Raw genomic sequence first — 14,301 nt, 5'->3', positions numbered from 1 at the left:
GAACGATGCGAAGTCAAAAAACCCACTATCAACGCTACACGGCTGTGTGTCAGACTGTTTGGGCCACACAGGCATGTGGGCCTATTTTTCAGTAAATTCAGATAGAGTTGTATTTTGACATACACTTCAAGGTTAGCTACTTCGTAAGGTCTATAATGTGATTTGTATGTCTTCTGTATGTGAAATATGTGGTATGGATATGGTAAGTGTAACATCTGTAGTATGTCAGTAGAATTAATTTTGCATCTGATCTGTAAATAGAAATCTGTTAAGCATGATTAATCTGTCTATATCTGAGCATGTGTTATGTATCAGCATGTGCATTGAGGTGGGATATCTATATGATAGAGGAAGTAATGGTAGTTTAATGATCTGCCTTATCTAGTGGTTTTACCACATATATTTGTAATAGCCCAAAATTGGGTCTAGTTGGAACAGAGGTTTCGGGACCACAAAATCTGAGATATAAATAATTATTTTATGATCATTTTGAGGTCTATAATATGATTGCATGATTGTGTGAAAATTTCGTGAAGAAATTCTATGCATAAAGTGCTTAATTCGAAGTTAGGGACTAAATTGAATAAGTTGCAAAACTTGCATTCTAGAAGTTTCTAGTATGAAATTGATTTGAAATATTAATTAGGAGGTCTTAAATAGAAATTTGACCAATTTCTAAGTTATGGACAAAAATTGGACATGGATGGAATTTTTGGAAAGTTTAGTAGTAAGGGTATTTTGGTCATTTAGGAGTAAAATGAATTAAAATACAAAATTAAAAGCCAATTTTTCTCATCTTCTTTACCATGGACGTGTATACCAAGGGAGACTCCATGGCTAGGGTTTTCAAGCTTCCCAAGCTCAATTGTAAGTCCGTTAACCCCGTTTTTCAAGTTCCTTACGTTTTTGGAGTCCCGGTAACTTGATTTAGCTTATGCTAGCAATAATTCAACCTAGGGTTCGTATTTGGAAAAATACCCATAGGTAAAATTTGTGTATTCTGGTGTTTTATGATACAATATTAGGTTTTAAATTATGTTAGACAACTTGTGCTACTCGGTTTTAAGTGAAAACGAGCAAAAGGGCTTAATCGGTAAAAATACCTAATAGTCATAAGTATATGTTAGAGTGAGAATTTGATGTTGCCATAGAAAGGAAACGTGATCATCATGTCATAAAACATAAGAATAAGGGATGAAGTTTAATTCCGAGCCTAGGGCAAAAGTGTAAATATGCAAAAGTTTAGGGGCAAAATTGTAATTTTTCCAAAGTTTAAGTTAAGGACTGTTTTGAATAGTACATTAATTAAATAAGTAAAATATTATGTTTTAGATCCCGGAAAATGAGATTTGAACCTAGAATGAGAGAAAATCGAAAATTGGGAAAGTTGGTAAAATGGCCGTTTTAATATCAAGGTAAGTTCATATGTATAATAAGCATTAATTTATGCATGTTTCAATGTAAAATTGATATATTTACTATGATCTCCGAGGTGTTGAAAGTATGTAAGTTGGTATGATAATAATACAACAATAATGTCAGTAATTTATATTTGAAAGTTAAATTTAGTGAATTAATTGAATTATGTTAAATTAAATGATTATGGTGCCAAGTTTATGAATTGATTTAAAAATATGTCTATGGTACATGAAGTGCATTGAATTATCATACATAAATGTGATTTCTATGATTATGGATATTATGGGAAATTGTAAGTTCATATGATTTTGAATAAGACAATGTGTAATTTAATGTTATTGCGTTGATATTAAATAAGATGTAAGTTTATATGTAAGCAATACATCACTATTACTTGTATTATGATATTTTATAAAAATATTGGAAATATGTTTGTGGATAATTACTTGATTGGTGAAATTGTTGGAAAAGAGAGAGAAATCCCGGTTGAACCTTCGGAAAGATTGGATGATACAGATGGTATGTAGCTAGGTCACATGTATAGTGCTGAGTGCACATCATGTGTACAAGAGAGCTACAAGACATTATGATGTAGCTAGGTCGCATGGGTGATACTATGTGTACACCATGTAGACAAGAGAGCTACGGGATATATGTAGTTAGGTCGCATGCGTGGTTCCAAGTGAAGGACACCATGTAGACAAGAGAGCTACGAGATAAACTGGCTAGGTCACATGGGTGGTACTAAGTGTTCACCATGTGTACAAGAGAGCCGAACTATATGATGGGTGGAGCTATGTGCTGAAACCACCAAGTATCGAGGATTGATCCGAAGTGTTCAACGGGAGACTCTCTATGTATTGCTTTGTGAGTTTTGTGATGAATATGTGCAGGAACTTGGTTTTGTGAATGATATGTTCATTAAGTGACCAGGATGTGGTAAGGTTATAAACAAGTAAGTTATACATGAGAATGATTTTATGGTGACCTTGTGATCATGGGCCTATACTTGTGATGTATGAAATGTGATGAAAATGATTTGTGATATGTATGTTAAAATGAGGTTAATACAAAGAAAGTGTGAAAGAGTGAATTAGCAATAAAACTGTTTTGGACAGTAGCAGTGACGTGATTTTGAAAAATCACCAAAAATAGTATAAATTGAATCAGAGACTGAATGAGATATCAAATTAAATCTTAATGAGTCTATATTCATATAAAAGAAACATAGAAAGCAAAGGAGTTATATATTTTGAGATATTTATGTTTTTGTGAGACTGATTCAGAATGATTACGTGATCCCCTGTTCTGACTTTGGAAAATCACAAAAATTTGGAGAAAAATAATTAGAGGCTCAAAATTATATTTTTAAAATCCATAATGAGTCTATTTTCAAGATAAATCAACAAGAACATTATCCGAGTTCTGTATTGTGAGATAATTATTTTTTAGTTAAGAGAGGTCAGAACTGTCAGAAAGTGAAACAGGGGAAATTTTAATGAATAAACTGTACTAATTGGCTAAACCAAAAATTTTGAAAATTTTATGGTGGAATGATATGTGAGTCTAGTTTCAGGGGAAATTTACAGATCTTAATTTGGAGCTCTGTAGCTCGAATTATAAATAATTAAGTGACTATGACTCGTGTGGACAGTTTGATGTGAACATTTATTAGTAAATTGTGAAATCGTACTTACAAGAATGCTATATACATTAAGGATGTGGAATGGAGAGGAGGAGAAGGAAAATAAATATATGTGGAATACATGGAAACTATGGTATATGAAATATTGATATAATGAAATAAATGATATGTGTTTATAAGAAAACAAAAGAGAATGTTATGTATCATGACATGTATATATATATATATATATATGACTAGTCTCAATGTAATGCTTCTTTGGGTATGGAATTGAATTGAAATGTTTCAGCAAACATGTTATTCTCAAGATCTGAATCATGGTATTTTATACAGATATGATCTAGCTTTAAATATGAATGCTTGATGATTAAGATGAAGATATTTGGTAAGATGATAATCTTGGTATAAATGTATAAGTGGTACTATAATAAACAAGGTAAAATGAGTATGAGAGACACATGTATGATGACATACAAATGCTATGTTTGTGGTTTAATTGAGGATTTATAATCATTAAATGAATACCATGTTATATGCTTTTGATTTTGTATAAGTGTGTAAGAGATCAAGGTTGACCAAAGCTTGGAAAATAGCCTAGGTACATTCCACACAGGCAGAGACACGACCATGTGTCTCAGCCGTGTATGGAACACGACTTTGGGACACGGGCGTGTGGAGCCTTAAAGCATGAAATTTCCAAGATTTTAGTAAGTTCTCGGTTTAGTCCCAAACCCTTTCTAAAGTATGTTTTGGGCTCCGTAGACTCAAATAAAGGACTATGTGTAAGAGAATGAACGCTTTGAAATATGAATAAAATTTTATGGCTCGTATTTTAGTTTAATGTTTGTATGTTTGTCTGGTAACGCCTCGTACCTTAGCCCGGCCTCGGATACGAGTAAGGGGTGTTACAATATTTGTTCTAGCAGCTTGACTGCAAATATGGTGGCTCGAGCACATATATATGATCTGATAGTTTAACTGCAATTCTGGTGGATTACTGCATTATTTTTGGCAGCTTGTCTACACTGTACTGAAAGTGACATATGCTCACTATTTGGTGTGTGTGGATGGGTATTTATTACCCTATTTGATGTGTAGGAATGGACAGAGATGATGTGTAACGGATGAGGGTAAGACTTGTATCTTTTCTTATATATGTAATGTGTTGTATCATATGATATGTCATGCCATTCGTATTTGATCTAATTATTATGTTGCATCACATAGTATGTTATGCTGTGTATTTTGTTTGAATTTGGACTTCGTGTGATTTTGTTGCTATCTATATGTAACAGCCGTTTTCAGTGAAATCGAAACAGTAGTTTCGAGACCACAAATTTGAGGTCAAAAAATTTATTTTAATATTATTTTATGATTTGCAGCATGATAGTATTACCGTATAAAAATTTCATTAAGAAATTTTACCGATTACATGCTCAATTTGATAAAAAAAAGACTAAATCGCGTAAAGTGTAAATGTCGAGTTCTATTAGCTAAAAGTATTAAATATCTATAAAACTTTAAAATGGAGGTCCTTATATGGTAATTATCCCATTAATGAGTTAGTGGATGATAATGGCTTGGCAATCTTGTAATTATTAATGTTTTAAAAGGGTATATAGGTAATTAAGTAGATAAAGACAAAAGTTAGTAAAATAAAAGCCAAGTATCATCTTTTCTTTCTTCTTCAACTAATTTTGAAGAGGAAAGAAAGTCAATTTTGTTGAGAAACATTCGGCCAAGCTTCCATTGTCCAATTAGGTATGATTTTTGTCTCGTTTTTAATGATTTCCATGTTTCCAGGATTGTTATAGCTTAATCTGGCTAGCTCGAGGACCAATTTGAAAATTTGTTAAAGTATTTGAGTTTTTTCATTGATGAATATGTTAGGATTTTGAAGTTTAATGGTAGAAAAAAGAATGGTTTTTGTTAGATAAACAACTTTTATAAAGAATTTTTTGATGAATTTATCAATCAGGGATTAAATTGAATAATGTGATAAATTATGTGTAAAAGTATGAATTTGTTAAATATATTGGTTGCTTTAAATATGTTTATATTTTTCGTCGAGGCTTAGATAAGGATAAAATTGAATGAATTTCATTTTCCGAGCCTAGAGACTAAATTGCAAAGAATTAAAAGTATAGGGGCAAAATGATAATTTTTCCAAAAAGTGTGTTGGACTAAATTGAATATTGAATTGAGTTAAATTCATTTGAATAGATTCGGTTAAACCCTGTATGGAGTTAGATCGAGGCAAAGGAAAAATATTGAATTAATCGCTTTCGTATCAATGTAAACTCGTAGAGGTAAGTTCGTGTAATTAAATTGCATATTTATATGCTTTAATTGAAATATATATATGGATTGTATAATTGGTATGTATAATTACTGATCGCATATCCGACGACATACGGTGACTACCAAGCCCTGTTTGAACCTTAAGAATTCGTAGGATACGAATGACATGTCATTAGGGTTACGATTCAACTCTTATGAGCTTACCGTTATTCATCTCAGAGGAGCTTACCATTATTTCAGCTTGGAGGAGCTTACTGTTTACAACTCGTATGAGCATACATGTACAAGAATTGACAAATAATAGTTTAGTACACCTCGTGTATACTACCCCACCCCACATATCTAACAATATTCTAAATGGTTCAACGAGCACAGTTCTATTACTAGTTTATATGATTTCGATACAAACTAGTACAGATATTTACGTCAATTACATGGAAATGGTTTCTAAATGATATATGGATACATGGTATAGATGTTACATATATATGGAATTTAAATAGTTTTTGAACTCATACATGATTCTCGATTTTTATATGAATTACATGGCTAACTTGGTTGATGAATATGTGTTAGCCTTTTGGCCAAATTGAGTTGTGATATGCTTTGGTTTACTTACCTAAATTGGAGTTAAATGGTAAGTTAAATTCTATGTTTTACGAACTTACTAAGCTTAAATTCTTACTCTGTGTTATTTTTCATGCTTTATAATGGTTCGGAAGCTCGTTCAGGTTGGAAGCTCGTTTGGGTTGGAAGCTTGTCGGAGCTATATCACACTATCTATCGGCTTTTTTGGTATTTTTGGTTATCTAATTTTGGTTATAATGGCATGTATAGGTTATTTTAGCTAATGATAGCCTACATGTTTTGTTATGTTTTTAGCCATTTGAATTGGCTTGTTTTTTGGTATACTTTGCTATATATATATATATATATATATATATATATATATATAAATGGCCTTATCGTGTTTGATATGTGGTTTAGTATGGTTAACATGTAAATGATTTATTTTGTGAATTGGTATTTTGGGTACCAAATGGTTGAGCTTGATAAGCAACCTACATGTTAAGTTTTGGTACAATTATACACATATGTATTTGGCCATTTAGGTAAGTTTGGATACATAGTTAACATGTTTTTAAGTTTTCATTTGAAGTGCCTACGGGCATATTGGTTGTATATGATTATATTACATGTTTTAAGCTTGATTTTGGTTGGTTTTGGATGCCTATTTATGACTTGGTTATATGCAAATTGTTGTGTTTAGGTTGGTACCAATTTGGGTGAGAAATATGGCTTAAAACATGGCCTATTTTCGTCCACACGGGTAGAGACACGAGTGTGTGCCTCAATCGTATGTGATTATCTTTTAAAAAAGCAAGTCAGTATGCTTACACGGCCTAGCACAAGGGCATGTGGCTTGGCCATATGGCACAAGTTAGAGAGTTGCACGGGTTGTTATATGACCATGTGTCCCTATTTTGAATACCTACACGGGTATGCCTCTTGGCCGTGTGACCCCTACAGTTTTGAAAATTTTATAAGTTTCTGAAAAATTCTCTAAATTTCCAATTTAGTCCCGATTTGTCTCTAAGGTGTATTTGGGGCCTTGAGGGCTCGTATTAGGGACAATATGTATAAATTTGATTGGTTTTTGACATGAATGCTAAATGATATGTAACATTTGAAATTTTTTTTGTCTGATCTGTAAATCCGTTAATGCTCTATAACCCTGTTCCGGCAATGGATACGGGTTAGGGGTGTTACACTATACTTACGCTTGAGTTAAGTTACACACTGAGCTTCATAGCTCACCTTTTTCCTTCATCTTCTCAAGTAATTCGCAGAGTTATGATTGGACGGCGTTCGGGAGTTTGGATTAGTTTTCTCGTATAAGATTATTTTAAATAATTATTAATTTATGGACTTTTGAACTGTCAGGCTAATTTTCAGATTTTTATTTTAGTTTTGGGTTTTGTGGCCTTTTTTTAGTTAATTAGTTTAACTGCTTTACATGATTTCTGTTAATAAAAAATAAAAGTTTGATTTTCAAAATTAAACAATTTAAGGATTTTTGAAATGAGTAATTCGAAAGATAATAACAAAGGTTTTAGAAGATATTCACTTGACAAAAGTAAAATTTTTGTTTGGAGATAAAGTAAATCGTGTTTTGCAAAATTATTACTACTTCTACAAGTTCAAACACTGTTCAATAAGGCAAGCTTTCTGGTGTTTTCAAGTGGTCGATGTAACCTCTAAGATCCAATCATAATGTTTAGGTCGGGTATGGGGTGTTACAGATAAACAATTGTATTCATTTAGTATTCTTAATCTGATATATTTTTGTGTTTAAATTTCGTTTTATCATAATTTAATCATTTTTTTCATTTTAACATCGTACATATTTCATTTGTTACTATTAATTAGTTCCAAACCATATTTTTCATTATTTATTGTATGTTATTTTTAAACAACCTTTATATTCTAAATAAGTGATTTCCACATGCATACGTGAGTGATAAGATTCTAATTTTTTCATTTTAATATTGTATATATTTCGTGTTACTACTAATTAGTTCCTTACTTTTTCATCATTTATTTTATGTTATTTCGAAATACACCTCTATGTTCTAAATACATGACTTCCACATACATACGCTTGCAATAAGATTTGTAGTATTAATAATAATGCTGTTGATTGAGACAGTATCACAAATTAACTCAACACCAACTTTGGATTGATGACAATACCATGATAAATAATTTTATGATAAATTTCATTTTAATTACAATTTAATATAATTTTTATTTTAATATTGTAAATATTTCATATGTTATTTAAACACATATTTGTGTTCTAAATTTATAGCTTTTACATGCATACACATGTGATAGGCTTTCTAGTAATATATTAATAAAATAGAACACATGTCAATATCATAAACTCACTTATAGAATTTTATTCTATTAATAATATATAAAATATTTTTTGAGTGTACATCATAAAAGGTCTTTATCACTCCATCAATGTGTTTTATAAAAGACTTAATCTACAAATTGATAATTAAACTATATTTTTTTCCACCTCGATATCTATTTTTTTGTCACAATTGGTGCCTAAACTATCTTATTTTCCTAAGTTGGTGCCTTTGTTAGTCGAAGATCTTATAATTAGGATTCTTTTGGCCTACAATGTTCAAGGATGTGTATGCATTTGCAAAATATTGTGATAGATGCCAGAGGATCGGAAGCATATCAAGGAGGAACGAAATGCCCTTGACAAACATTTTGGAGGTAGAATTATTTGACGTATGGGGCATCAATTTTCTATGCTCGTTTCCTTCTTCTTATGGTAACAGATCTATCCTCATGGTAATCGACTACGTATCCAAATGGGTTGAAGCTGAAGCATACCCAACAAATGATGTTAACATAGTCATGCGATTCCTACATAAGCATGTGTTTACATGGTTTGAGACTCCTAGAGCTATAATTAGCAATGAAGGATCTCAATTTGTAAAGAAATGGCTTAAGTGGTTGCTTGACATGTACGATGTGAAACACAAAATTGCCATTGCCTATCATTCACAGTCAAATGGGTAAGTTGAACAGGTAAACCGAGAGATCAAAAGAATCCTTGAGAAGGTGGTGCAACCTAATAGAAAAGATTGAAGTCAGAGGCTTAATGATGCTCTATCGTCCTATCGAACAACTTTTAAGACACATTTAGGAATGACTCTAGTCAAGTCGTTAAGTTTATCTTAAAGGAGGAATAACCTACAAATTGGTACCTAAGCTATGCCTTTTTTCCTAATTTGGTATCTAAACTTTTTTTTTATTCACAAGTGATACCTAAATTATTTATTTCCCAAATTGGTACCTATGTTAGTTCACTCATTAGTTAAACTATAAAGTATATTTTTTTTAAAAAAATAACCAATTAAAAATTGACATGTGGAAAAAAAAGTTAAAGTATTATTTTCTCTTATATATATTCTTATTCTTTTTTTCTTCAAAGCTAGACTGATGGTTGAACCAATCAAGCCACTAGTTTTTAGTTTGATCAATTCGTTTGGTTCAATTAAATAAATTATTAAAAATTTTATAAAATAAAAAAAATTTAAAATAGAGAAAATCGGTTCAATTGGTTTTTTTAGCTTGGTTAAATCAGTCTGTATCAATTCATGAGTTAACTGGTTTAGCCCCTATCTTTGGACCAATACCCCGATCAGTTTTCGATACAATTCTGAAAAACATTGATTTTGATCTATCAAATAACTTTTGCAATCTTGTTAGGTAGAAAAAGCAAGTAGTGAAGTTCAAAAATAGAATAAATTGCCATCATCTAGACCTTGAAAGGGCAAATTTTGGGCATTACTGGTATTACTAGACATTTTAAAGGAAGACGAAAGAAAAAAATAATAAAAAATAAAAGAGAAATAATGTCAAAGAAAAATAGGAAATAAAATAAATTTAAAAATATTTTTGAAGTTTATATGATATGGCGGTTTATTATTGTCTATAATATTTTTAACAGATATAACATTTTGGTGTAAAATGGATAATTGAAGGATAGTTTAGGTACCACTTATGACAAAAAAAAAAGTTTAGCTACCAATTTGAGAAAATGAAAATATTTTAAGTACTAATTTGTGGATTAAAACTTTTTTCAAAATAAATTTAATGTAATGGACGTACCAACTTGTGAAAAAGGATTATAACAAAAAATGTTATGTAGCAAGATGGGAAAAATGGTATAATTTTAGATGCCAGATTGTGAATTAAGTCATTTTTAAATAATGCAAATATTTTTAAATAATTAATTTATCTTAGGAAATATCATTTTTTAGGCAATGTCTTCATTGCATTGAAAACACAGTAAAAGTACCTCAAAATCTTTTGTACTATAGCCTAGAATGTATTTTAACCCTTATGCTAAAAATATAGGCAAATTAGCCTCTATACATTATATGAGTGAACAAAATAACCTCTCCATTAAAATATGGTGTTTATATACAAGGTATAACAAATTTAGTCCTCAAGCTTTACACAATTATTCATTTTGTCCCCTACTCTTTTATTAGAAGTAAATTAGAAAATTTTGAAACTATTAAGGTTAAAGAGTCAAAAGGCCTTAGTAACAAATTTAAAAAAAAACAATTAAGCCCTTTTAAAATTTTAAAGTATTAAAAATAAAAAATTATAAAAAATTTACAAAACAAAGTTATAAATTTTTAAAATTATAAATCTTTTATTAAAAAATAAAAATACCGACCCATTAAAATCTAACATTTAAAAGTTTTAAAAAATTGACCCCACACTTTTATCAGGTCAATATTGTTAATTTTAATAAAAATTTTATAATTTTAAAAATTTATAACTTTTTTTGTAACTTATGTTTATGATTTTTGAATTTTTTAATTTTAAAAAGACTTAATTGGTTTTTAAAGTTGTTATTATGAGTTTTGATCTTTTAGTTTTAAAATTTTTAATTAACTTTTAACAAAAGAGTAGTGGTCAAATTGAAAAATGGTTAAATTTATTATTATACATTATATAGAAACATCAAAATAAACATGTAATGGTTCAATTCAATTTTAATGAAGAGATTATATTTCTCACTCATACAAAGATTAATTAATTTATTTATTCAATAAAAAAATTAAAATGCAATATTAGGTTGAATTTTGTTTTACTTTTAGCTTGCAAACACAAATAATTGGCTTCGTATTTTAATGAGTCCGGTAATTACATACTATGCCAAAAGAGGATTTACCATATAATATTTGTTTCTCTTCATATTGACACAATCGAAGGAGCCTGGTTATATCTACCCACACTAATAAAAGGTACAATTTCTAGCAAAGATAATACCAATAGAATCATTCACTAATACCTTATCGATACCTATGGAGACTGCAAATTGCATACATAAAATTACCATCCACATACTTGTATTATAGTTTTATTTTTATTATTTTTATTCAAAAGTGTGTAAATTAATTTTTATATATTAGATTTAACAGTAATTTAGTTTTTTCGTTAAAAAGTTTATTAATAAACTAGTATTTATATGTCAGCATGATAAGTCACCTGTATAATTATTTCATCAACAACACCAATTTTTAACAATAATTGATGAAATTTTTAACAAGAACCAAACTAATTTATTAATTTTAAAAAAAAAATATATATATATATATATATATAATCTAACTACAAATACAACCATCTCCATAATAAATTTGCCCATCAGCATCAGCAGACATGAAGGCAGCAAATTGAAATCATGAACCCCTTATTGAGCAAAATATTGATACGTTACGTCAAACACATTTGTTACACCACCAAACCTAGGGCAGGCCAACTCAACTCATAGCCTTAGCAATTCTCCTGAGAATGAACTTCTGTACTTTCCCCGTTGAAGTCTTGGGAAGCTCATTTTCAAACACCACCGTCTTCGGCACCATATAATGTGGCAACCTATCCCTACAATACTGTATAATCTCCTTCTCGTTTGGTTTCTGAGTCAACTCACCATTCTTTTTCAAACTAACAAATGCACATGGTGTTTCACCCCAAAACTTATCAGGCTTAGCCACCACCGCCGCCTCATTAACCGCTGGATGTGAATATAACACCGACTCAACTTCAGGGCTGCTTATATTTTCCCCACCGCTTATAATTATATCCTTGGATCGATCCTTGATTTCCAAATAACCATCTGGGTGAATTACACCTATATCCCCCGTATAAAACCAGCCATTTTCTCTCATACATTTGGACGTTCCTTCAGTGTCTTTGAGATACCCTAACATGAGAGACCCACCTCGTAAAACAACCTCGCCAACAGTTTTTCCATCACGTTTAACAGGTTCCCCAGTCTTAGGATCGAAAACATCGGCTTCCGTTAAACCAACAGTGTTCACTCCTTGTCTTGACTTTAGCCTGGCCCTTTCTGTTAATGGAAGTTTGTTCCATTTCTGTTTCCACGCACATGAGACAACAATTCCTCCAGTTTCAGTTAACCCATAACCATGGCTCACCACAAAGCCCATCGACTCGGTTCTGGCTAGTACTGGTGCTGGTGGGGGTGCACCAGCCGTTAGAATCTGGACGTGGTGGTCTAATGTTTCTAGGTCTGGTGAATTCGATAGCATGTTAAGAACGACAGGTGCACCACACATATGGGTCACCTTATGTTGTTTGATCAAACGGTAAATCTGTGAAGGGTCAACTTTGCGGAGGCAAATGTTGGTCCCTCCTACTGCAGCCATACCCCATGGGAAGCTCCACCCATTAGCATGGAAAATGGGTAGAGTCCATAAGTAAACAGGTTGATTTGGAACCGACCAATCAACCAAAGCATCCATGGTTTTTATGAAAATTGCCCTATGGCTTAAGCTCACACCTTTTGGACAAGATGTTGTGCCTGATGTGTAGTTCAACACCATTGGATCCCATTCACTCTTTGGCCTCACCCACTTGAACTTTGGATCACCGTCTTCCAGTATCCCCTCGTAATGATCAAGAAAGTGACTGGTTGATGATGTGCTTTTGCTTCCTGATGAGACCATCTCGTCATCAATGAGGATGAGTTGCGGATGTTTGGTGTTCCTTGGAAACAACGAGATTGCCTCAAGAACAAGTGAACTAGAATGGTGGTCCACAAAAACAAGCTTGGACTCGCTGTGTTGTAAGAGTATCGACAAAGTGTGAGCATCAAGGCGAGTATTAATGTTATTAAGGACAGCTCCGGACATGGGCACAGCAAACTGAAGCTCGTACATGGAAGGAACATTTGGGGCGACAACTGACACCACTTGGCCACGTTGGATGCCGAGGGATGTCAACGATGATGCCATCTGGAGACATCGGCAGTGGGTTTGCAACCATGTGTATGAAACATTGTTGTAAACAATGGAAGGAGAGTCGCCATAGGCGGTGGCAGCTCTATCCAAGAACCCTAAAGTTGTTAAAGGGGTTGAGTTTGCAGGATTTGGCAATAGAAGTTCCATTGAAATGAAAACAGAATTTGGGTTTTGTTTGTGTGGGAAAATGATAATTTGATTTGTTGTGAAGAGCACTTACATTTTTATTTTAGGTTTGTAAATTATGTTTTAGTTTTGTTGAGATTTGTCATTGTATAATTTATTACTCTATTTCAACTCTATATTAATTTTGCAACTTAATTTTAAAATTAAAGTTTAATTTTTATTAAAATTTACTATTCAATTTTAATTTAAATTAACTTAAGTTAAATTTAATAAAATATTTTGAATATTTTATTTAAAAATTTAAAATTAATTAATTATTAATAAAAATGATATTTACAAAAAAATTAAACTATTTTTTATATAATTTAAAAATTTTCAGATCTTCCTCCCATTAAATAAAATTTTGAAGTTAATTTATAATTTTAATAATTTTAGAAAGAAACTTAATGCTCACTATTAAAATAAAAATATTTGAAATAATATTTTTCATTAAATTTTATTTTCAAATCATAATCATTAAATTTAATATTTAATGGTAAAATTTTATTTTAAAAATTTAAAGTTAGTAAACAAGTAATTAAAATTCAAAGTTTGATGGCTAATTTCAATAACATAAAAATTTAGTAAATTTATCCATATTCTTAAAGTATAACAAGTGACATCAACCAAAATAAAATACATTGACAAATCTCAATATCTAATTATAGTATAGTGGCAAATTTACAGTATAACCCAACAAAATAATATTGATGCTATAAGTTTTATGCATCATTAATAAATAATAACATAAAACATTAAACGTAACTATTATAAATAAATAATAACTCTCGAATTTAGTATTTTGGACTTGAGGGTTTAGGATTTAGGATCTCAAGTCTAGGGTTTAGGGTTTTAACATTTATTTATAATTAATTATATACCGATAATACATTAAAT

At 30.9% G+C, this 14,301-nt stretch overlaps 1 protein-coding gene across 1 annotated transcript; it reads right to left on the bottom strand.

Moving 5' to 3' along the window:
• Positions 1-11,512: 11,512 nt before the first annotated feature.
• Positions 11,513-13,493, bottom strand: LOC108466802 (2-methylpropanoate--CoA ligase CCL4-like). Its single transcript, XM_017767165.2, has one exon. The coding sequence runs from the start codon at positions 13,384-13,386 to the stop codon at positions 11,737-11,739; it is 1,650 nt and encodes a 549-aa protein (XP_017622654.1). The 5' UTR covers positions 13,387-13,493; the 3' UTR covers positions 11,513-11,736.
• Between the last annotated feature and the right edge of the window lie 808 nt (positions 13,494-14,301).

This window comes from Gossypium arboreum, chromosome 2, assembly GCF_025698485.1.
Source record: "Gossypium arboreum isolate Shixiya-1 chromosome 2, ASM2569848v2, whole genome shotgun sequence".
Taxonomy (NCBI): domain Eukaryota; kingdom Viridiplantae; phylum Streptophyta; class Magnoliopsida; order Malvales; family Malvaceae; genus Gossypium; species Gossypium arboreum.
The sequence above is the reverse complement of the archived record's forward strand: the minus strand, read 5'-3'. Positions and strand labels throughout refer to the sequence as shown.

Excerpts from the sequence above, each read along its gene's own strand:
- LOC108466802 (XM_017767165.2), bottom strand. The coding sequence starts at position 13,386 with ATGGAACTTCTATTGCCAAATCCTGCAAACTCAACCCCTTTAACAACT.